General features: G+C 31.6%; 1 protein-coding gene and 1 long non-coding RNA gene across 2 annotated transcripts; one reads left to right on the top strand and one right to left on the bottom strand.

The window, feature by feature from the left end:
• Nucleotides 1–5,659: 5,659 nt before the first annotated feature.
• LOC116402499 lies at nt 5,660–8,700 on the top strand. Its single transcript, XR_004214898.1, has 2 exons — nt 5,660–8,217; nt 8,307–8,700. It is a non-coding gene; the product is annotated as an uncharacterized LOC116402499 (long non-coding RNA).
• A 556-nt stretch (nt 8,701–9,256) lies between these two features.
• Nucleotides 9,257–11,812, bottom strand: WRKY56 (probable WRKY transcription factor 75). Its single transcript, NM_001308847.1, has 2 exons — nt 11,496–11,812; nt 9,257–9,437 (listed from the first exon to the last, which is right to left on the bottom strand). The coding sequence occupies exons 1-2, from the start codon at nt 11,810–11,812 to the stop codon at nt 9,257–9,259; spliced, it is 498 nt and encodes a 165-aa protein (NP_001295776.1).
• Between the last annotated feature and the right edge of the window lie 12,616 nt (nt 11,813–24,428).

The following is a 24,428-nucleotide window of genomic DNA, read 5'->3' as shown; positions in this document are numbered from 1 at the left end:
CCTTGATAGTCGTTGTCCGTCCATCAACGAGGAGTTTTTAAAGTGGTAAGCTCATTAACAAAATTCATTCCTTGATGGGTGTTTTTCATGATCTCTTGATGGTCAATGCTCATAAAATAATATGATATTTTTTGTATGTATTGTCCATCAAGAAATGCTTTTATTTCTTGATGGTTTTTAAATCGTCAACGAAACCGCAACCAAAAAACTCAAAGTATTTTTCTATTTTTGCATATGTGTCCACAAAATAATGGATCTTTTCTTGATGGCCAGGATCGTCAAAATAACCATTGCATTAAGAAAAATATTTTTCTTGATGGTTTTTTGTCATGGCCATCAAGAAATCAAAATTTATGTGCATCAAGAAAAGCTAAATTTGTAGTAGTGGTGTCGACACAGCATCAAGGAGAGTAGATCGAGGAGGAGCATTGGTGTGAAGTGTAAAGCGAGAAAGAGGGAAAAAAATCCCTACATTGAAGGAAAAATCTCCTTGGAAAAAAAATGTGTTGTATGGAGCGCGAAGCGAGGAAAGAGAAAGGAAGAAGATGTTCTTGAAAAGAAACCTCTATATCGATGAGAAAATCCAAAGTTGAAAATGAATGAGGTGTTTTTGAAATTATCTTGCTACAGTCCATGGCGAAAAAGTTTTTTTAAACCCTTTTGTACAACTTGCTCGGTCGTCGAGGGAAAGAAAATCATAGAAAGATGTGGAAGAAATCAAGAAGGAAAGAATCTGAGTAAAAGGATTGAGAGATGATGGTTCAAAAATTAAAGATTACAAGATTAAAGAATTCGAGTAATTTTACACCAGAGGATGTAAGCATATGACCAAAAAATGTTGGTTTTAAAAGGTGAAGCCAAATTTCATTTGGGGCTCTCAAAGCATGTCATCGTACAAAGAAATCCAAAAAAATTGGCTATCAAGGACTTACCAAAAATAACAATTTTTTTTAAAACGGAAAGCTAGTGCCATGACACTCTAGGACCCTAACGTGACACTTTCCACTTCAGTGTCGGTCACTAATGATCCATTGTCAAAGTGCAATATTGTGCCTCGATAAGGCACAACTTCACTCCAACACAACGCTGCAACATTATTTAACATGCCCAACTTTGATGCTCTTAGGTTTATATGCTGAGGACAATGCTAGCTTAGTGCCTCTACACACTATTTAAGGTGTTTCATCTTTTTCTTCAATTTTTCATCTAGTTTTTGCTTGGTTTGGTTTTTTTTTTACATGTAATGCACCATTCCTTGATAGTTCATTGGAGAACAATAAGAAACACATTAAATCTAATAAAAAAAATTATCATAAATAAAAGGAAAATAACACACATTTTATGTCATACCCCGCCCCATAGACCTGGTTTGCTTGTCTCACGAGACATGGTGCGACTTGAGCATCCTTGACAGGATTAAATGCCAAAGACACTCGTCTTAACTACTTCCTTAACTTAGCTTAATCTTCAAACACTTAACAAAAGTACTTTAGGTGATTGAACTTAACGCAGAACAGATAAAAAAACCTTTAACTTTTATTATCAACAAGGCGTTTAATACACCAATATTTAACAACACTTAACCAATATAAAGCAACAACACTTAAAATGCCTGGTAGCTTCTTGCTTAGCAATCCCAAACTTCCTCTCCCCTTGACCTCAACATGTAAGTCCTGGAAGCTAAATTTTGAAAGAATAAGTCTAAAAGACTTAGTGAGGTTTTATGAAATCATTTTCGCAATACCTTTTCATAAACATCATTTCGCAAATCGATTTAGCAAAACAAGATAACATATCAAATCATATAAATATATCGTTTTTCATAATACCATTTTGCAATACATCTTTTCGCATAAATGAATCATCTCAAATAAACACACATTAGTTAACAGTCATTCCTTTCGCCAAGGATCCCAAATCATCCTCTACGCTAGGTCACATAACTTCGTCTTTAGACTACTGAGATCATTAGCATATGAGTATATATAGATTCGTCCTTGTTGCTCAAACCGCTAAGCTTTATATTCTTCCTTCAACGCGTAAGTCAGCTTCTTATCACCATGTAATCCGTACACCCCATGGTGGCCTTAACTCTTTATGTGCACATAAAAGTTAGCATCATCTCAAGGAATCAACTAATAGTTTGAAAACCATTTCATAGCATTGAAATCATAATCATCAAGTCAAGCTTTAACATTATAAATCATGCTTGAATACATATAAAATGTTCATAGAAATATCTTTTTGAAACACTTTCTCATTTGAAATCATCTTTTAAAATAGTAAAGGAAAATCACAAGAAAGATTTTGACATAAAAACATTTAAAAAAATTCACTCACAAACTTTACTAAAAAACTTATCTTCTCTTTCTCGCGAGCCTCTTTTTGTGAACAAAACAAGAGAACTTCAACACTTTACTTTTCTCTTTAATAGATTTTCCAAAGCAAAAGATTGAGGTCCTCTATTTATAGAGCTCTTAAACGAGCTTAATCATGATTAAACTCTTCTCAGTTTACCAGCTCATGCTTCTTAGTAGAATACGTGTAAACTTAAGATGTGTCCTTAATCATACTTAACTTAAATTTCACACGTAGCGCATTAAACACACTTAGGAAATTCCTATGAATTTTTCTTACTTCTCGCCAAACTACAATTCGTGATGAACCTTAATCATCCAACCTTACTTGCCGATAACCTTAACGCGTGGTTACATTTAAACTTCGAGAAATCTTTCTTGCGAAGTAACCAACTTTTACTCGCATAGGATCTTACCGCAACTTACACTTAAACTTCAAGGCTTTCCCGCAGACTTCTTTTTTGCGAAATACTTGGTTCTTCTCGCGAAGACCACACTAAACACCTAATCTAAACACTCATGTCAAAACTTTCACTTCTTAACTTAAATTTCTTATATGGGTCTTACATTTTAGGTGTGTTTCATAACCACTACAAAATATTCAAAATGGAAGAAGGAAGAGAGAAAAGAATGTTGGAGGCTTGAATGGGGTAATCAAAAGTTGACCCAAAGTGAAGATATCATAGCATATATAGAATTCGTGCTAGCGTTGCAGCGCTCTAAACCTATATCATAGTGTCATATTATGCGTGTTGCATTGCTTTATGTTAGGCATGCACACGACCTCACTATTTTTCCATCAATCTTCAAACTGCTCCTAGCTAGGCTTGAATCTCATGCATTCTAGAAAATGCATCGAACGTGGCACCAGCCTCTTTATGGCCTTTTTGGTCTTTAAAACTCACTTGAAGCCTCAAATGCACTTTTTAACTCTCAATTTATCTAAATTAGTCTCAAATCATCTGCGATGCTTGACCTCTTGGACACTCATTATCTATAAAATAATATTTAATTAGACATCTATAACCAAATAACGACCTTGAATTAACTAGAACAAGATAACACATTTTCGGTACGATCAATTTTCACTTGAGGGAAAGATACTAAATTTGTGAATTTATTGGTTTATGTAAACTAACATATTATTATTATCGAAACATCCGATAATGAAATTGATTGAATGTTGATTGCCTTGAAGACTCATTTCCTACTCAAAGATCTTTAATTACTTAAATATTTCATTGGTTTGGAAATATCAAAATATAAGAATAGTTTATCTTTGTACAAATAAAGCATTGTCTTCAAAGAATATAATAAAAATTTTAGATGAAAAACCTACCCAACTTAATTATCCAAAGTGGGATCTTTGTTGTTGGAATTTGATTGACTTATTTATTATAGGCAAAACTTGAATATCACATTTATATGACTTATCATGTGTCATTAAAATTCTGCCTTGAGATAGGTTACTTTAATGTTCATATGTTCAATCATATTTGCTAGTGTGCGTTTTTTTGTCATATGCAACATGTCATTCAACAAGTCGTGACATTGTTTAGGGTATAGTTACATGATAGAAAAATCTACAAAATAGTCTTTCCTTATCTAGCAACATGACTTATCAGATTTCGTGATTTGTTGTATTTTCCTCCAAGGGTTGATTTATTGTTTCCTTTAATATATTCTCGATCTTACAAAAATATATAGGATGATGTAATTAAATTTATGGTTGGCAGTTTTGAAGAATATTTAAGCTATTGTCTTGTGTGTATGTGTCGAGCCACACAAGTGTGTGAACCTATGAGATTAATTTTGAAGTTTTTGCCATTTTTAATCTTCAGGGATTCTCTAAATCATATTTATTTGTTCAAAACGAGTACAATTTTTATGGTGGTTAAAGTTTGATTTAGAATCCTTGTTGATCTTAAAGTTGTGTCATGGTCTCTTTTTAACGCATGCTTCAAATTAAAGAAGATAACTTGATCGTCTGATGAGGAACCTAAGACATCATTTCTTGAGAAGAGATTCTCTAATTTGGGGGTGCCTAGGTTTAGAACATGATGAAACATTTGCAAGCAAGGTGGAAAGATACAAGTAGAGAAGATGTCTTACCCTTAGGTGGAGTATAGGTACGTTGAAGGTAAAGGGATCTCCCTTAGAGGGAGTCTTAGACTTAGGGGGAGCCTAAGTGATCATTCTCTAAAATGACTTATAGAAGTGTCACAATAATGTTCTTTATTTGTAGACAAGTGCATCGTTGTAATTGTTTAACTTTATATTAGTGAATATATCTTTCCACGATTACACTGTTGTCTGCTAGACGTAAATGGTATTTCTCATAATTAACTAGGTTTCTAAACTCTGTTTTCTATTTTGATTTAGTTTTTTGCATCCATATGTGATGTCTCTTGAATTGTTATAACATCATGTGCAACAAGTTTTAACTTGTGTTAGACAACTTTAAAATTTTCAATTGGTATTAGAGCAGGCCATCTTTATCTCAAGTGCTTTGATCATGGATGGAATCAAAGAAGGTGGGTCTGCCATACGTCCTCTTGAGTCCTTTATTGTGTTGAGAGATTTGAGGAGATCCAATCCTTTTCAGGCTTATCATGATGATTTGGTTGTTTCTCTAGAGTATGTCTGTGATTACTGCATGCAGATGTTCCTATATATGATCTACTAGACCCGTGTGTGTGGTGCTCAATGTCGTAGACATTTTTTTGTCAAGTGTGGTTTTGTCAATTAATCGTATTACTGGTGAGTGCTAAAAGAGAAATACCTTTGTGCATTTAGTTTGTACGTTGTACCACAGGTTGTAGTCTATGGAGTGCACAAGAGTGTGGAGATTGTTGTTGTTGGGTAAAGCCTAACAAACTAGTAAATTAAGAAGAATCGTACTCACGGTGAGCCTTTCTGGTGTGATGCGTAGTTCAAGAGTAGTCAATTTAGGGGGAGTTTTCATAATTATTCTGGATTGACTCAATTTGCTATAGACAAGAATATCGTGAGGATATATTATTATTCTTGATAAACTAATGTTGGGCCTAAACGTGTAATTTTGGTTTGAGCCTCTATTTAGTGCAGGATGAAAGAAAACTTGGAGGAGAAGGAGACACGTACGTATACTTGCTACACGCATGAAGAAGGTAAATTATTATTTCTGCATGTTGCAGAAAAGGAAAGAAAAGAAAATTAGGAAAAGAAAGGGGAAATTAGAGAAATGTAATTACCTTTCTTTTTTCCTTCTTCTTCCTCTACGTTTTCTCTCTGTTTCAAACCCTAATGAAAATTATTTGTGGCTTTATTGAGTAGATTGATTATAGTGGTATGAAGAATGGAGAGTAGAGAAGAGATGCAACACAGTTTTTACGTGGTTCGGCAAAATAGAAGCCTACATCCACGAGGAAGGATCTCCTTTTTCTTATTGAAGATGAGTTACAAATTCACTACTTTTCTCTCTTTTCCTCTTTTACATGGAAGTATGAATATTTCTAAAAACTCCTTTGATAGAGAACAACCTTTATATATTTATAGGTGTTTTACATAAGTAAGGTTGTTAAAAAAAAAAGAGGAATGTAAAAATATATGTGTTGGAATTCATTAGTTTTCCTTTATTTTGATGAGAGCATACCCTACACATCCGAACACTTTAAGGTCACTTAGACTTGGTGGATGTTTGGACCACTTTTCCTCAGGTGTTAGGAGACCTAAGGAGGTATGAGAGCTTCTGTTCAACGTGTGCATAACATAGGCAGCAACTTCAGCCCAAAACTTTTCTTCTAGGATGGCATCTAATAATAGACACCTTACCCTTTCCATTATAGTTCTGTTTAGTCTTTCTGCTACTCCGTTTTGTTGGGGTGTGTAGGTCATTGTTTTGTGTCTTGTTATTCCACTTTGCCTGCAAAAGTTATTAAACACCTCTCCACAAAACTCCAAACCATTGTCAGTTCTAAGATATTTAACATTTTATCAGTTTGTTTTTCTATCATTAGTTTCCATTCTTTAAATTTTTCAAAAACTTGATCTTTAGTTTTTAAGAAATAGATCCAACTTTTTCTAGAAAAATCATCAGTAAAAGATAGAAAATACCTTGAGCCACTTAGGCTTGGAGTGGATGTTGGACCCCATAGATCCGAATGGATGTAGTCTAGGATTCCTTTTGTTGTGTGTTGTGCTTTGGTGAAGTTTTGTTTTCTTGTTTTGCCTAGTACACAGTGTTCACAAAAGGACAGTTTGCTGCATGTGTCTTGAGGCAGAATCCCTGTTTAGATAGTGCCTCAAGTCCTTTCTGACTAATATGGGACAATCTTTTATGCCAAAGATCAGCTTCTGTTAGGCGTTTAGAGATAAAACTGTATTTGCCTCCTCTATCATTTCTACTCCTTTTATTATGAACAAATCATTTACCTTTTCCCCAACCAAGACTAACTTAGATCCCATAAAGACTTCGAAAACTCCACATTTCCCTTTGTATTCACACCCTAGAGAGTCTAACATTCCTAGGGAGATTAAATTTCTTTTGAGGCGAGGAACATGTCTAACATTTCTAAGGAGTTTTACAGTCCCATCTTTTAGTTTCATCTGATCCAATTCCAGCAATGTTTCATTATTATTCCCCATGAACACAAATTCTCCACTGATCTCTCTATAGGTATTGAACCATGCTCTAAAAGGTATCATATGGTAGGTGCATCCTGAGTCTAGGACCCAATCATGTTTTCCTAAGGGGTTGACATGGTTGGTCTAAGGTTGATGCCAAGGCATCTGTGTAGGTAAAAGAGCTTTCTACTATAGACACTTCTGGTTGTTTCCCTTTAGAATCTTTTTTTTCTTCTTGATTCTTTCTTTTAAGAAAAAAACATTCTTATATGAGGTGTCCCTTCTTTTTACAGTATTTACATTTCTTTTTCTGTTTTCCTTTCTTGTCTTCATTAGAAAAGATTTGTTACTGTTTTTACTTTGATTGTTTTGGGGTTTACCTTTGACAAACAATCCATCACCACTATGATTTTCTTTGTGTGATGAATGTATTTCTAATTCTCTAGTTCTTAGAGCTGATATTATGACATCTATTTTTACTGAGTCTCTTCCATATTTTAGAGCATTTTTTACTTCTTTGTATGCCTCGGGTAAAGAATCTAAAAGGACAAATGCCTCATTTTCATCACTTAGTTTGTCACTCAAGGGTTTTAAAATCTGAAACTATTTTCTTGAATTCTTCTAAGTTTTCAGATAAGGTTTTAGAAGGATCCATTTTATATGTGAAATTTTTTTCCCTTAGGTACATTTTGTTTGGGAGATCTTTAGAGGCATATAGGCTTTCTAGTTTCATCCAAACTTTATGTGTTGTTTCTTCTTCTAAAACTTGCCTAATTATGTTGTCACTAAGGTTTAGTATTAGTGTTCCATAGGCAATTAATTTCATTTCTTCTTTTTGTGCTGCTGTGAGGGTTGTTGGAAGTTCTGAAGGATCAAAAAGGGCTTTATGAGACTTTTGCTGTCCAAGCAAGACTTTGATCTTTGCTTTCCATAATGCAAAGTCTCCCTTTCCATCAAACTTCTCAATTTCTACTCTTGCTATAGCCATTTTCTGGTCTGTCTTTCTTTAATTTTCTCCAAGATTCAGTTTCTTGAATTTCAAGAACCTTGCTTTGATACCAATTTGTTGGGCCTAAAGGTGTAATTTTGGTTTGGGCCTCTATTTAGTGTAGGATGAAAGAAAACTTGGAGGAGAAGGAGACATGTAGGTATACTTGCAGCCGTACACGCGTGAAGAAGGGAAATTATTATTTCTGCATGTTGCAGAAAAGGAAAGAAAAGAAAATTAGGAAAAGAAAGGGGAAATTAGAGAAATGTAATTACCTTTCTTTTTTTCTTCTTCTTCCTCTACGTTTTCTCTCTGTTTCAAACCCTAATGAAATTATTTGTGGCTTTGTTGAGTAGATTGATTACAGTGGTATGAAGAATGGAGAGTAGAGAAGAGATGCAACACAGTTTTTACGTGGTTCGGTAAAATAGAAGCCTACATCCACGAGGAAGAATCTCCTTTTTCTTATTGAAGATGAGTTACAAATTCACTCTTTTTCTCTCTTTTCCTCTTTTACATGGAAGTATGAATATTTCTAAAAACTCCTTTGATAGAGAACACCTTTTATATTTATAGGTGTTTTACATAAGGAAGGTTGTTAAAAAAAAAGGAGGAATGTAAAAATATATGTGTTGGAATTCATTAATTTTAACAACTACTTATGAAATATATTGAATTTGCTATATAATGCCTCACTCTGATGGCAAGCCCTCCAAATGTAGGCGTTGTTGCACCAAACTGGGTTACCAACGTGACTGTGTTATTTTTCCTCCCTTTACTTTTATTCATGTTGTTTCTGTAATTATTAGCATTCGTAACATCTACGGTCCCTGATTAATCTTGGGTTTGTTTTTTCAAAATTGACTATCATTTTATGTCTAAGAAGATCATCCAAAGAGTTTATGAAGTCCAATATGATAATAGTACTGAATGTGTTTACTAAGGCTCTCTACCGCTTTCCACTTTACAACCAGGTTTGTTCAAGTTCAGTGCTCAGGGGGGACATAAACGAATTATTCTAAGACAGATATGGATATATGAATTTCATCAGCTGCTTGTGCAAACTTTATTAATTTCTACAAGAAAAAAGGTAAAAAGAAAGAAAAGAAAAGAAAAGCACCGAAGGTGATGAAGGAAATACCAAAAAAGAAAAAAAAAGAAAGAAAGAAAAGAAAAAGAGAAAAAGAAAACATGATCAGCCTTTGTTCAAATTCACATGAACAAGTATTAATATGTGTGATTTGATATTGATAGTGATCATATTGAGATCTCCTTGTTTTGTGGTTGATGATGAAATGGAAGAATCTCAAAAAGGAGTACTATAAATCTGCATTCTACTCAATATTTGTTCAAAGTTATCTGTTGGCTTATCAATGGAGTGTGTGTGCATTCCTTCATATGTTGTCACCACCACCCCTTCATCTCTCGTTAGCCTCTGCACTTGTTTCTTCACATTGCATCCTTGATGTGTGCATCTATAATAGCTCCTATATATACACACAACATAATTAAATATATCAATCATCACCCTTCTTCATCTTCATATATCAATCAATCAAGTATGAAAACAATCTATATTTTTTAATTTGGACAAGAACGACACATGAGATTTATGATTCATTATCCATGCATGTATCATGCGTTTTTGTCATAACATAAACATAATATCGAGACACACATAAAGAGTATTTTGAACCCAAGCTAATTAAACCCCTCTCATATGATCAGTGGTATATAAAAAATGTGTTTAAAGCAATTACAAACCATCTTAAAGTTAAGCACCCATGTGCCTATTAAAACAAAAAAAAAGTTGGCATGGGTATGTTGTCATACATAAACTCATGATAATTGAGAAGAAACCAACATATGTATATATATATATATTATATGTGAGTATTCGGGTCAGCTTACATACATATTCACTAATGATCTCACGAGACAACTTGTCTAACCCTACAATATTTAAGTGTCAAAGTAACTCATAAAAAAGTGGTCATCAAAGTAATTCATAATCTCATAGTTAGTTATTGAGACAATGTATGGTTTTTAACACTAAATCAATCCAAGATAGTTAGAAAAAACCAAGAATTCATATAGTAATTAACTCTATCTTAACTATGTGTGTTTTATATTCTCTATATATCTTATTATTAATATCACTGTCTCTATTATATACATATAAGAATATAAGCGTTTTATTTATTATAGTTGAATGAAAGTTATAGAATTGATTATTATAAAATGTCAACACCCTCATTTCTCTCTTATTCTTAATACCATACATATGGGTTTAAAGATTATGGTAGTCTCAAACTATAATCATATTCGTTAGGAAATCAAAAGTTTCAATGATTGCTTAATGAGGGCACTCAATCTTTCTATTAAATACTATAAGTTTAGAGGTAAAGCTAGGTAGAGAATAATTCATTATACATTATTTTAACTTCAATTTTCAAAGCTTAAACTAACAAGCTACGTACAAGATCAAGGTGTTAGTTTTTAATTAAATATGTACATGCATACATACATATATATATATTTATACATAATACTTAATTTTGATATTCAGTTCAAGTACTCAAATCTAACTTCTATTTCACTACTCATGATATTTGATTTTGCATGTAAATGAGATGTTTTTTTTTTATTATTTTATAAAACACAATCTTAGAGCCATTCACTTCCAAAGTCACTGAATACAAATTTTGATTCAATTTGATAATTTGATTTGTTTTTAATTTTCAACAAACAAGCTTATTAAATACTAGTTATTAATTTATTTTCTACTAACCAAACCCAAGCCAAATTTTGAGAAGTGACAAAAGAAAATTAGTTTTTGTTTTTTAAAAAAATTGTTATAGTTATTGAAAATTGATTAAAATAATATGAAAACCAATCGTAAATTTCAAAAGCTAAACAAAATCATTATAATTAAGAAAAATGGCTTTTTTCATTTTATTCTCAATCATTTATTCGATGAAAATTTGCATCATTTTTACTAAATAGAACCTTAACTTTGCATGAAAGATATATTTGTTTTGATTAATAGACCCATAAACACTTAATCTTAATTCTTCCATTTAACCCAACAGTTTACTTAACATTCTCTTAATTTTTTCACTATTCACGAACGTCCTATATACTTCAAATTCCCTTCATTTTACATCACATAATCTTAACTTTTCATGAAAATTTTATATTTTTCGTCATCTCACTTAATCTTAATCATTTAATTCATTTTATTTTTACTTGACATGCATAGTTTTTTTTTTTAAAAAAAAAAAAAAGAAAAAACTTTTCATTCCCCACAAGAAATAACAATTTAAACAAAATGAAGAAATTTAATTTTTAGTAAAATTCATCACCAGTACTAAAGTGAATCATGTAGATGAATTATGTAAACATGAATCAATCACTTTTGTGTCTTAGAAGAATTTCAATCATTATTACTATCAAATATGATAGAAATGGTTAAAGGCCAAACTGAAGGTCGATTTAATGGAAAAGAAATAAAAATGAAAGAAAAAAGGGGTAATAGAGTTAACCTCGGGAACTTGTTGTTTTTGACGGCTTTTTGACCATATTTTCTCCAACGATACCCATCGTCAAGAATGTCAACTTGGCTTCTTGTCTGAAAAGCATATCTCGGTTTCCTCACCTTCTTCTCTCCCTTCTTTTTCCCTCCGCCCTCTGCTTCCACCGCCCCGCCATCCACCTCTCTTTTCATCCCCAAAAACCCACTTACCGCCTCCATATCGCCACCCTGAAAATTACCGAACATATCAGAAGCACCGCCGGACGACATGTCGGCATGATGATAGGCTGACAGTCCTCCGCCCCCATCGGAGCAAGGAAAAAACATTTGATAATTCTCCATCAAGAAGTATTAAAAAGATATATATTGATAATGAAGAATTTTGCTCTTCCGGATGATGATCACAAAATAGGAATTTGTGTGATCTGATGATAATATGTGCTTTAATTGTTGGTTTTTTGGGATCTTGGAAAGAGAAAAGAAAAAGGTGAAAAATTGGGAGCAAAGAAAAGAAGAGAAGGGGGAGGAGAAATTTGGAGAAATGGAAGAGGAAGAACAGTAAATATATAGCTGCCAATTGTGCCGTAGACACCACGGAAAATGCCTTCCTCTCTCATTGGAATATTATGTTCATTTACATTTTATGTCCCTTTTCACTATTTTAACTTTTCTTTCTCCAATTTTATTTTATTTTTCAAAACTCATCAAAATTGTAAATTCTATTCCTAGGAGATATTTTCGTCAAATTTTATCCATATTTTATTATAAAACTACGCCAATTTTTTAGACCTATTTAATAATTATAGTAAATTATTCCAAAACACAAAACTTATTAATATCTTAAAATTAATTTTGTTATATTTAAAAACCATTTCACAGTTACATAGTTATTAATTTTTAAAATTTATCCCTTTATTTAAGAAATTTTAGGTCGGTTAAAATAAATAAATAAACATATATATATATAATTAAACTGTATCAAGATCCTTAATTTTATTTTTGTTATTTTAATTATAGCAAAATGAACTAAACTATATTTATAAATATAGCAAAAGATTCTAGTTGATATACATTAGATCGAGATATTAGTATATCATTGTCTATCGTGGTTTATCATAAATTAATTAATAAGATATCTTTATTATTTTTATAAATATTTTCACATTTTTTCATTTAAAATAGATTTTGTTTTTTTATAGTAATAACGACACAGTGGAAAATAGGAATATTAGTATGTAAATTTAAGTGAAAAGAATGAGACATTTTTACTTTTGAGCTACATTTGCATTGAATTCTTTATTATCTACGTCTGTTGTGAAAAAGAATGTCTTTCTGAAAAAAAAATGAATATTTTAAATTCTATTTGCAATAAAATAATTAGGATATTTTTAAATTAAAGAAAAACATTTTACAGATAACTTGTCATATGCATGGTAATTGGGTATTAGTTTATTTTATTCAAAGATGAATTGGCTGATAATTGATTTTGGACATAAATAGTTTTGGAACTACACATAATAGAGAGAGAGAAAAAAAAGTTTGGAATCATTTGCTTCACTACAACTCAATCATAAACATTAAACTGATTAACCATTTAAATCCGCCCTAGTTAAATTAATAATTTTATTAACATATGCTTTATAAAAAAATTTACAATATAAGAATTTACTCTAGGTCGATGTCAAATCTAGATGGAGAGTAGAATAACATGTAGGAAAATGAGCACAACACACCTATTTATAGTATTGGTACTATTAATCTTGAATTTAAAGGTTTGATATAATGGGTAGAGAGAGATTTGATATCTTTTACGAGGACACGTTGTTTTTTAGAAAAACGAGTGAGATAAAGTAATAAAAAAAAAAAAAGCTCAGAACAAAATCTATAATTAGTGGTAAGAGAAAATAAGATGAAGGAGAAAAAGGGGGAAATAATGTGGAGCAATGGTCAAGAAGGAAAAGGAAAAGAAAGGTTTGAAAATGGTGGCGGCTTCATCATTCGATAGGGACATCACTTAAGATTTATTTTAATCAAATTAAATGTTTGTGCAAAAATCAAAATTACTTGACGTACTTAATTACGTTTTTCACTCATTATATTATTCTTTTAACCTTTTACTTAACTATTATCTTAATTTATAAGTTTTTCTAAAGAGTTAAAGTTGTAAAATGATTTTCCTCACTTTATAAAAGTTTTAACTTTATAAATTAAAACATAGTAGGAAGGGTAAGATTGAAGAATTAAATTGTAATTGATTATTAAAGTTGAAATATGAATGAATTGTTTTAAGTAAAAAATAGGAGATAAAAGTGATGTTTAATTAATGTATATGTAAAAGGAATAAAATAATGTAATTAGAAAATGGAAAGAATTGTTTGTAAAAGGATTGGGGACTGATGGTGTGGAGTCAAAGGAGCAGATGCATTTGGACTGTTTTCAATGAATAAATTGAAGAAGAAGGAGAGGAAGAAGAAGGAGAAGAAGAAGAAGAAGAAGAAGACAAGAGTGAAGAGAGAGAGAGAGAGAGAGAGAGCACACACGTGTGTATTAGGTATGCCTGCGGCGGCTCTATGTCATCCCCATCTCACTTTCCTCGAACTCCCGCTTGTTTCTCTTTGTTTTCTTCATCCATTGCATGTTTCCTCCTCTCTTTCTTTCTTTCTATCTTTTTTCTTTTACCATTTCAATCATACCTTCTTTTTCTTTTTCTACTTAATTCTCTTTCCTTTTTTCAATACATATAAGAGTAGCTGCTGTGTAGGGTTTATTGTTGCACAAACATTATAAATTAATTCTACTATCATTTTTCTCACACTAAAACTAATTTCTAATTTCTAACAATCTACACATTGAACAATGATTTTAAGACTTTTGTTCAAATCATCTAACTCAATATTATTAACTTATAATTTCAACAATCCAACCCATCCTAAATCCTTCAAAATAATAACATTTTAAGTCATATACTATTGTTATAGCATTCATATAATTAAATTATAAATTAACTTTACACATTTGGATTGGAGTGGTGATTTAACATACCGTTTACACCATATGTACCACAAGGTCCTATATTCTAATATGTACACTAAAAACTCATGATTGTACGTATATTTATGTGTCTATAGATATAGATTGTTAGTTTTTTGCGAGTGTCTGTAACACCAGCTGAATCAAATTACTATTTTACCTCTGTGTTATTTTTTAGTCCTTAAATATTAGTGCTCTTCTAATGAATAACTTGTTCATAGTCCAACCAATGAACATATAAACCTCTCTCATGCAATGAAGAGAGGATGACCTTTTGTTCAAGCTGATTCGGAAACACCATTTAAAAGAACATTTGTCTACTTACCTTAAAGTCAGCAAAAAGTGAATTTCATCTTGTTTGATTATGTTTTCAATTCCCCACTTGGTCATGTCCCCAAAATGGTAGCTTATTGAGTCGGCAATCAGGCTACTCTCACTTGAATAAATCGAAGGAAAATTTCTCTGGAATAATAATTCATAATACATACATGAGTAAGACTAAGTTACCTAGAACATTAATGAAATAAAAACCTAACTAGTCAACAGAGTTACATTTAGTGGTTATTATTTTGTGGTTCAATCTTGTGCAAATTTATTGTACAGGATACCCTTACTCACATCTCACCTACACGAACGTGCGTTGGGTCATTGTGTTTATATCATATGCAAAGTGGGTTGTTTCCATAGTGTTACCAAGATAAGGTACCCAATATTATCTCTATATTATAAACCTTTTAAGTTGTATATCGAACATTGATATCTCAATGTCTCTACATATAATTCAAGATTCATAAAACAACATAAGATGCTAGTTTATTCAACTTAGGTTTGGTGGACAGACTTCATCGCCCAAATCTGTGCTAAATAATTATTGAAATACACTTCAAGCACTAGCTTTAGTATTAGTCCAAGGTCAAATTAAGCGAGCACACCCATTCCTCAAACAAAATAATTTCCTACTTGAGGTAACCAAAGGGCTTAAGTTTAATTGCAAGGAAGAAAATTGCACAGAAAGAGTAAATAAGAAAAATTATATGTTAAAAATGTCTAGTACTAGTATGGGTTATATCAATCCCTCCCTATACAAATAATTTATTCATCAAAGTATCACCAATTATCTGTACTAGCCAATTTAATTACTTAGGATAACTAAATTATCCTAAGGTTCTTATTGTTCTTCTAATACAATATAATTAAGCATGCATAATCAAATTTTACAATGGCATTAAGATATCAAGAGACCCTTAGGTGGAAAATGCCTAGTTTCTATGCGTCTAATTGATATTCAATAGATTCAATTCTAGATTGGTTAGAACAATGTTCGTCAAAAGTATATTAACAAGCCAATCTAACCTATTGCTCTTAACTAAATTTTATCAACTTGTCACGAGTTAAAGATTCAATATAAAGCAAAAGTTATACATTCATGATGTGTCCGAACAGATAATAAAATAACATTCAAGTGCATAATTGAAACCAAAAGTTACATCAAACAAGTTCAAGTTCTCAAAAAATCAAAGGACCAAGAGATTTCTTAGAAACCCAAGCAAAAATAAGTACCTTAGCCTCTCATCCACATATCAGATGATGAGGAATTGATTGGAAACCAAAACCACATGAAAGAGTGTAGAGAGTAGATAGAAAACATATGGAAAAGGTTGGAATTCGAGTTAGAGTTCTACTGGCGAAAGAATGAGCGTTTTATAAAAGAGGCACGACACTGTGGGGCTCTTTAAAAAGCAGAAGTTCTATGAACGTAAAATTAATCTTCACAGCTGATGTTCAAAAGTTTATATTTTTTTGTGAAGAATCTATACGAAAGTAAACCGATTACCTTTTGCATTATGAGAAATTATTAGGGATCGTCAAGGGATTGGACAAAGTATCAATTGATAAGAAATATGAATGAAGGCTGAGATAATTGTACTGCGGTCAATGAATTTAGAGGAGCCTGAATTCGTCTTCGAGAAAATTCAAGTTTACCGTCAGGAAGAGGTTGAGTTTATACGTTTAAGTTATGATGATAACTTGTTAATGTAACTTTAGGGTTGAGTTACAAATTTTTTAATCTCAATAATATTTCTTATGCGAGCAAAGAAGCTCATCAGATGTAAGTCGTATTTGTCAAACTGAGCTATCAAAGTCTTTTATATTATTTGTTCGTTTTATTATGTTAGCTATTCATGAAGTTAATAACGTTAGTTATAGCTGGAAGATATTATCTATCTCTAGGTCATTTGATGAGCAATTTGGACGCCTCCACTTGCATTTTCTCTGTATTTTCTTCTTCTCAGCCATAACTTCCTGTAATTTTTCATTTTATTTACATTTTGGACTTCATCTTGGTTCTTATGTGTCGGCAAGGAAAGTTCTTCTAACTTAGGGGTAATCGTTGAACTTCATTAAATTGGTTTTGAGAACTTATATTTAATGCTTTGTTGTTGTAATGCTCAGATTTCTTGATGTATTTTACTCTCTATGCTTAGAATTTATTGTGGTTTGATCATTTTGCTTTGCTAGAGAGGAATACACTATGTGTTACTCTTAATTAGGTCACAAATTAGAGCATGTTTGTGAGTGACTGTAGGTTATTTATGATAATCCGCTTGACATATTGCATGGCTAATTATTATTCAAGAATCATTTGTTAGTAATATAGGCTTTTTCATACGCTAACCAAACATGGTTAGATTACCTTGGCGTAATGTGATGTTAAAGGGCTTTGTTTTAACGTTAAGATTGATTAAAATGTTAATTAATTTTCAACGTGGAATTAGTTTTGATTCGTTGTGATGATTAACAAGCCAATATAGTAGAATTAAACATATAAACGATCTTTAAAGTTTAATAAGGGACTGATCAAATGAAGGAATGTCGAAATCCTAAGCTAGACCTTTAACCCAATCAAGACTTCCTTTTTCAATTACACTTTTACTTTCATGCTTTTACATTCAATCACATAAACAACTCTCACAACTTTCATGTTAAATTACAACTCGAATCAATCAAAATAGGTTTTAACATCTCAAGATTCTATATAGATCAATCAACTTGCTCCCACTAGTCGCAAGCTCTTAGGAGCAGTTTACAAATTTATTTGTGTTGGTGTCCTTAAACCCTAAATCCTAAACATTTGAATCATGAATGAGCCCATGCATCCAAACAACTCGTGTGCGTTCAAAATAGATGTAATATAAAATTCTTTTTAAGGAAATAAGTTCATTATGGAATCATGAGATTGCAAATATTTTTAAGAAGAAAAGTTGGTGAACAAAGCTCTTTTGTAAGACAACTTTTAACACAAGTCATTGACAAAGAGACAACAGAAACAATTAGGGCAAGAAAATAGGAAAGATAGACGACGTGTAGCAAGAAGATGTAAGCCAGAAGCTTTGATACCACAAATCTTATACACAAAAATGTGTTAGAAGAGTTATCTCTCGTTTCAATAACATATATATATATATAGTCGGTTAAAGCATACAAGGAGAAATCTTATACACTATGAAAAAGATAATAGCATAATGACAAACTAATACACAAATAAGCAGAAATGAAAATCGGAAAATGGGAAACAAAAAGATTTAGAATTAGAACACTAGTGTGGATGTCAGAACATTGTCCAAGAAAAAACACTTGTGCCCCTGTTTCATTATTTTCATCCAAATATGCAGCATCTCAACTCTATTAACAACATCTTAACAATGTTCTGATCTCGAGTATCATTCTTGTTGCATCACTCCTTGATCCAATGCTAATTTTCTTTCCTAATCTCTTGCATGGATCATCTTTTAAGTTCATATTCCTCCAGAATGGAATCACTAAATAAATACAAAGGCACTAAAATTAATCTAAGAAAACAATAGTTTAAACCTTAATTATTATTAGTCATACATCAAGTGGAAATTTTAAACATGGGTGATGATTATTTTTAATTATTTGGATAAAAATTGATTTTATCAATAGAAGAAGAAAAGTGAATAAAGCCTAGCTACCTTATCCTAATTTATAGCATCCAATTAATTGATAATTGGACTTAATTCATTTTGGAATCTACCACAAAGAATTCATTAATTTGCAATGTTAAAAGTTTTATTTTCTTCTCCTCATTAATGATAAAATATAGTTTTACTTTGGTATAATTTAATCAAAGAATAAGACATAGAGCAAAAGTCATAAAAGTAGAAATATAAAATAATTTAAATACTACTTTTGCTATTTTAGTCTATACTTCTCTAAAACGTGACCATTTTATTTCGGATTTGAAAAAGTTTAAAATAATTATATACACCTTAAAATATTTAGTAAATATTATATAATTATTGAAATAATTATATTGTATTTTAAATTAGAAGAATAATTCTAAAAATCAAATTTGATATGAAATTACTTTTCCAATTTTAATCATCATATAATTATTTTTAAAAAAACCAAAGAAAAAAATATTTCAAGGACCTTCTAAATTTATTTATTAAAATTTGGAGATAAAAAAAAGGTAATTTGTTAAAAAGTATTTGAATAAGATTTATAATATTAAACAACTATTCACAATGAAGCTTTAGAATTTGGGATCGGATCATGCACAATCACAGCAATTAATAGTGATGAAACCCTAAAATGATATTATAGATATATATATCATTTTCATGAATTAAAGCGAGCAAATCTCAATTTTCAAAAGAAATACTTAGTTATTTTTTTATTGATTTCAAAACTAATAATGGTTCCTAATCTTTTTTCTTTTTCAATTTTCTTAAAACTTTGCCAATTATCAATGTAACTTTTTTTCCACTCTTTTTCTTTTTCTTTCCTCTTTGTTTTTAATACTATGAATGCAACGTATCTTTAAATCTATTCACTATCGTGTGAAAAACATCTCCACAAAAGAAGAAAAAAATTAATGAACAAACATGTTCATGAAAAAGTTTTAAATTGATTTTATATAACCTACAACACCTAAATACTTTATATATGAGATAAAGAATTTGTATCCTATACATATAGATATTTCCCAAATTCTTATATATTTGAGTACTTTTTTTTATTGTATTCTATTGACTATTGTAAACCTTAAACCAAGTAGGATTTTATCTCTTGATCAATGTATAAAAGTTAGAATATGACCTTATATTATTCATAAACCACTTCTTTAATTGTCATGTTAAATAAAGAAAAACAATTAATCTATTCAACTTGAAGATGGAGGTGTTGGATGTGTACGTGCACACTTCTCAAAGCAATTTTAGTCAAAAATCAATTCATTGAAAGAAAAAAAAAATAATGTAATTAGCTCATTTAATTGTGTGATTTTTTCAATTAAGATTATTTATAAATATAATAAATCATTATATTAATAATAGACTATGATAAATTATATGACAGATGAACTAGATAGTCTATTTCAATCCTATCCTTTGTAGATTAATGTTTTACTATATTCTACAAATATTTTGGTCAATTTTTATAGACTTAATTTTTACTCAAAATTTAAATTAATTTCATTTATCTCGCAGCAATTTGCACCCCACAACTCTATATTGAAATTGCAAAATTTTATTCTTAGATTGAAAAAGGTTGGTTTTAAAATATATAAAATAAATCGAATATTTATATGGTCCATCAATAATTATTTTCTATTGGAATTCATGAATTTTGGTAAAATTATTCAATGTTTAGCTTGTCAATTACCTACTTTTTGGAAAACTTTATTTTATTGCAATCAATGAGTTTGATGGATTTTTTTTCCCCTTTTGTTAAAATTATTGAGTGAATTAGTAAATATCTAATTGAGAGAAAAAAAAGAGTAAAACAACTTATTTAATTAAATTTAAAAGGATAATCTACTAAGATTGATACAACCCAAGTTTAATTTAGAATTATACTTATAAAAAAATTATACAGATAATGTTATCTTGAAATACAATTATGGAAGAGACGAGCACTCTTTAGTTAATTAATTTATTTAATGAAAGAAGTAGGATTCTTGATTGGGAATTTGTTTGAAAACTTTGGAGTCATGTATAGGAATTCTAAGATTATTGGTTGCATTATACTTATATATATATAATGTGTAAAAAAGAAAAAGAAAAAAAAATAATGATCATATAAAATTTTGTCAGCCTATGTATCAACATTTTCCAAGTTCAATAAATAACTTTGCGTGGCTCTTCAGACTATTGTGTGAAATTTGTCTACACGTACACACATTTTTTCCTTCCTATTTCTTAACTATATTCAAAATTAATTACACCATCTTTGTTTTCTATTTTTTATTTTTCAAACTTTTGTTTTTTTCCAAAAATACTTACATTTTCAATCAAATTAATTAGATTAAAAAAAGGCTTTTGAACCTTTTTTTTTTTCTTTGTTCAAAATTGGACTTAATTTTTAAATATATTTTAAAAATATTTGATAAACCAAACTAAGACATAAGACAGGATTGAAATTTAAATTTAAATTTTGGAATTTAGATATAATTTCAAATGAAAAGCTGAAAACTTAATTTAAAAAAGGAAAAACTAGGAAGCAACTTTTGAAAACATGAATATTAAATCGAAACACTTGTACAATTTGTAGAAAAATTATTTTTATGAATACATGTGTTTGGTCCCTAAATTTTAAAGATGTCTTTTTTAGTCTTATGATTATAAGCATTGACTCATTTAATCCTATTATTAGTTTAATATGATATTTAAAATTAGGAAAAAATAGTTTAAGGTATGATTATTAAAGAAAATTATAAGGAGAGGGTTTAGAATGGAAGGAAAGATAGATGAAAATATGAAAATAAAAAGTGTAATAATGTAAATAAGAAATGCACCTAACTCAGAACGTTGTATTGTAATGTATTAGAGGAGTTCATCTCATGATGCTTAAAGAAATATTTCAATTGGTTATTTATCTTATGTCTAACCCAATTAATTGGAACCCAATACATGGTTCTTGATGAATAGTATGGGGAATATTCTGGATGTTATTATTTTGTTATTGGATTTATGTAATACAATGATAAATATACACTAAATTGAGCAACCTATAAGGAAAGGATCAATATATTCTAATTACAATAATATACTCCTAGATTATTGCTAAATAACCCTAATTACGGTGATACCCTCCCTCAAACTCAAGTTTGGTAGAGTAGAAACCACCTTGAGTTTGTGAAGTAACGGAGTGAAACGAGGAGAATGGAGAGCTTTGGTGAAGATATCTGCAGGTTGATCAATGGTAGAGATAGATTGAAGATGGAGAGTGTTGCTTTGAAGATGATGACGGACAAAATGACAATCATTCTCTATGTGCTTTGTTCGTTCATGAAATACATCATTGTGTGCAATCTGAATGGCACTGCGGTTATCACAATGGAGAGTAGTAGATGATGTCTGTGGGGCTCCCATATCAGTAAGTAGCCAACGAAGCCATAATAATTCTGAAGTGGCATCAGCTAGAGCACGATATTCAGACTCAGTGCTAGAACGGGAAACAACATATTGTTTCTTGCTGCGCCAGGAGATAAGAGCATCACCTAAATAAAAACAATAGCCAGTGGTGGATCTTCTATCAGTAGGATCTCCTGTCCAATCAGCATTAGAGAATCCAGAGAGAACCAGAGAAGACTGTGAGGAGAAGTGGAGACCATGACCCAAAGTGCCTTTAATGTAGCGAAGAATCCGAAGGACAACAGTGAAGTGAATAGTACGAGGAGCGGCCATGAATTGACTAACTATGTGAACTGCGAACGCAATATCAGGGCGAGTTACAGTTAAGTAAATCAAGCTACCAACAAGTTGCCGATACAAAGTAGGATCGTTAAGGGGAACACCATCAAAAGGAGTAAGTTGAACATTTGGATCCAGAGGTGTTGAGAATGTTGTAGAATCAGTAATACCAGATCGACTGAGTAGGTCAGAAGCATATTTAGCTTGAGATAAGTAATAACCATCAGACACGGAGAGGTCCTAAATCCTTCATCTCAAAGTGCTTTCCCAGGTAGCATTGCAATTCAAATATAGCTTGAGGGTCATCACCTGTAATAATCATGTCATCAACATATAAAAGAAGGAGAACAATACCATTAGGTGTCTGGCGGTTGAACAAGGCTGAATCATGAGGGTTGGAAGTGAACCCAAGTTGAGTAATACTAGAGCTAAAAGTTGCAAACCAGGCTCGATGAGCCTGTTGGAGACCATAGAGAGCTCGTCGAAGAAGACATACTTTCTGATGTGGCGGAGTAGTACCAGGTGGTGGTTTCATATAGATTTCTTCAGATAGAGTTCCGTTGAGAAATGCATTTTTAACATCCATTTGTAAGAGGGACCACTGTTTTGCAGCTGCAATGGCTAAAAGACTGCGAACAGACGTCATTCGAGCTACTGGAGCAAACGTTTCTTCATAATCAATGCCATATTCTTGAGAGTAACCTTTGGCTACAAGTCGTGCTTTGTATCGTTCAATAGAGCCATCAGAATGCGTTTTGATTTTAAATATCTATTTACAGCCAATAGGTTTCTTTCCAGGAGGTAAGTTCTAAAATCTATTTACAGCCAATAGGTTTCTTTCCGGGAGGTAAGTTCACATACTCCCAAGTATGAGTCTTTTCTAAGGCTTGAAGTTCTTCATTCATTGCTTGCTGCCACAATGGGTTAGTGATGGCTTCCTTATACGAGGAAGGTTCAACTAAAGACATGATAGTGGAGAAACAATGGTAATCTTTAAGATGAGAGGGAATTTCTCTTACCCGTGTAGATCGTCGGATCGGTGCAGATTCAGGTTCCTCAAGAGGGGCAGATGGAAGATTCGGGAGTGCAGAAATATGGTCCAATTGAGTGGGCTCAGGTATAGGTAACAGGCAAGGTGTAGCGTCAGGTGTTGAGTCAAGTGTGGGAAAAATGTCAATAGAAGAATCGATGAAAAATGGGTGAGAACTTGAAAGAGATTCATGGAATGAAGAAAGACTGGAAAACAGACGATGTTCCCAAAAGGTGACATGACAAGATATACGTAATCTTTGAGAGATGGGATCCCAACAACGAAATCCTTTATGTTCAGTACCATAACCCAAGAAGCAACATAGACGTGCACGTGGTTCAAGTTTGGTATGTTCATGAGGATGTAATAATACGAAACATGCACAACCAAAAATTTTTAGATTGGAGTAAGAAGGGGAAGTACCGTATAGTCTTTCAAAGGGAGAAACATTTTTAGTGACTTTTGAAGGAAGACGATTGATGACATAGACAGAGGTGAGGGCAGCCTCACCCCAGAATTTTTCTGGACAAGCAGCAGATAGAAGCTGAGCGCAAACAGAGTCAAGAATGTGGCGATGTTTGCGTTCAGCTCTTCCATTTTGCTGAGAGGTGTGAGGACATGAGCGTTGAATCAGAGTGCCTTGCTGGGCAAGGAAGGAAAGAAGGTGAGAGTCCTTATATTCCATCGCATTATCAGTTCGAAAGATTTTAATTTTGCTGGAGAATTGTGTGTGAATCATATTTGCAAAATCAACATATATTTGATATAAGGAAGAGCGATGTTTAAGAAAGTAAATCCAAGTAAAACGAGAATAGTCATCAATAAATAAGACAAAATATCGATAACCATTAACGGTAGTACAAGGAGCAGGACCCCAAATGTCAGTATGAATAAGGTCAAAAGGCGTATTACATAAAGAGGTGGAAGAATTAGGAAATGATAAAGCAGGTTCTTTTGCAAGTTTGCAATTTAAGCAATCAAAATGACTGAATTTTGAGACATTATTCAAATTACCAGTAGAAACTAAATTACGAAGTTTATCAGAGGATGCATGACCTAGACGAAGGTGCCACTGATATATAGTGGTATCAGTGACTGGTGCAGAGATAGGTGGAAACTCAGGAGATTGCTGAAGATATGTAAGCTCAAATAATCGTCCCACCTT

Source organism: Cucumis sativus, chromosome 3 (assembly GCF_000004075.3).
Source record: "Cucumis sativus cultivar 9930 chromosome 3, Cucumber_9930_V3, whole genome shotgun sequence".
NCBI classification, from domain to species: Eukaryota; Viridiplantae; Streptophyta; class Magnoliopsida; order Cucurbitales; family Cucurbitaceae; genus Cucumis; species Cucumis sativus.
This window is presented reverse-complemented; position numbering and strand designations above follow the sequence as displayed.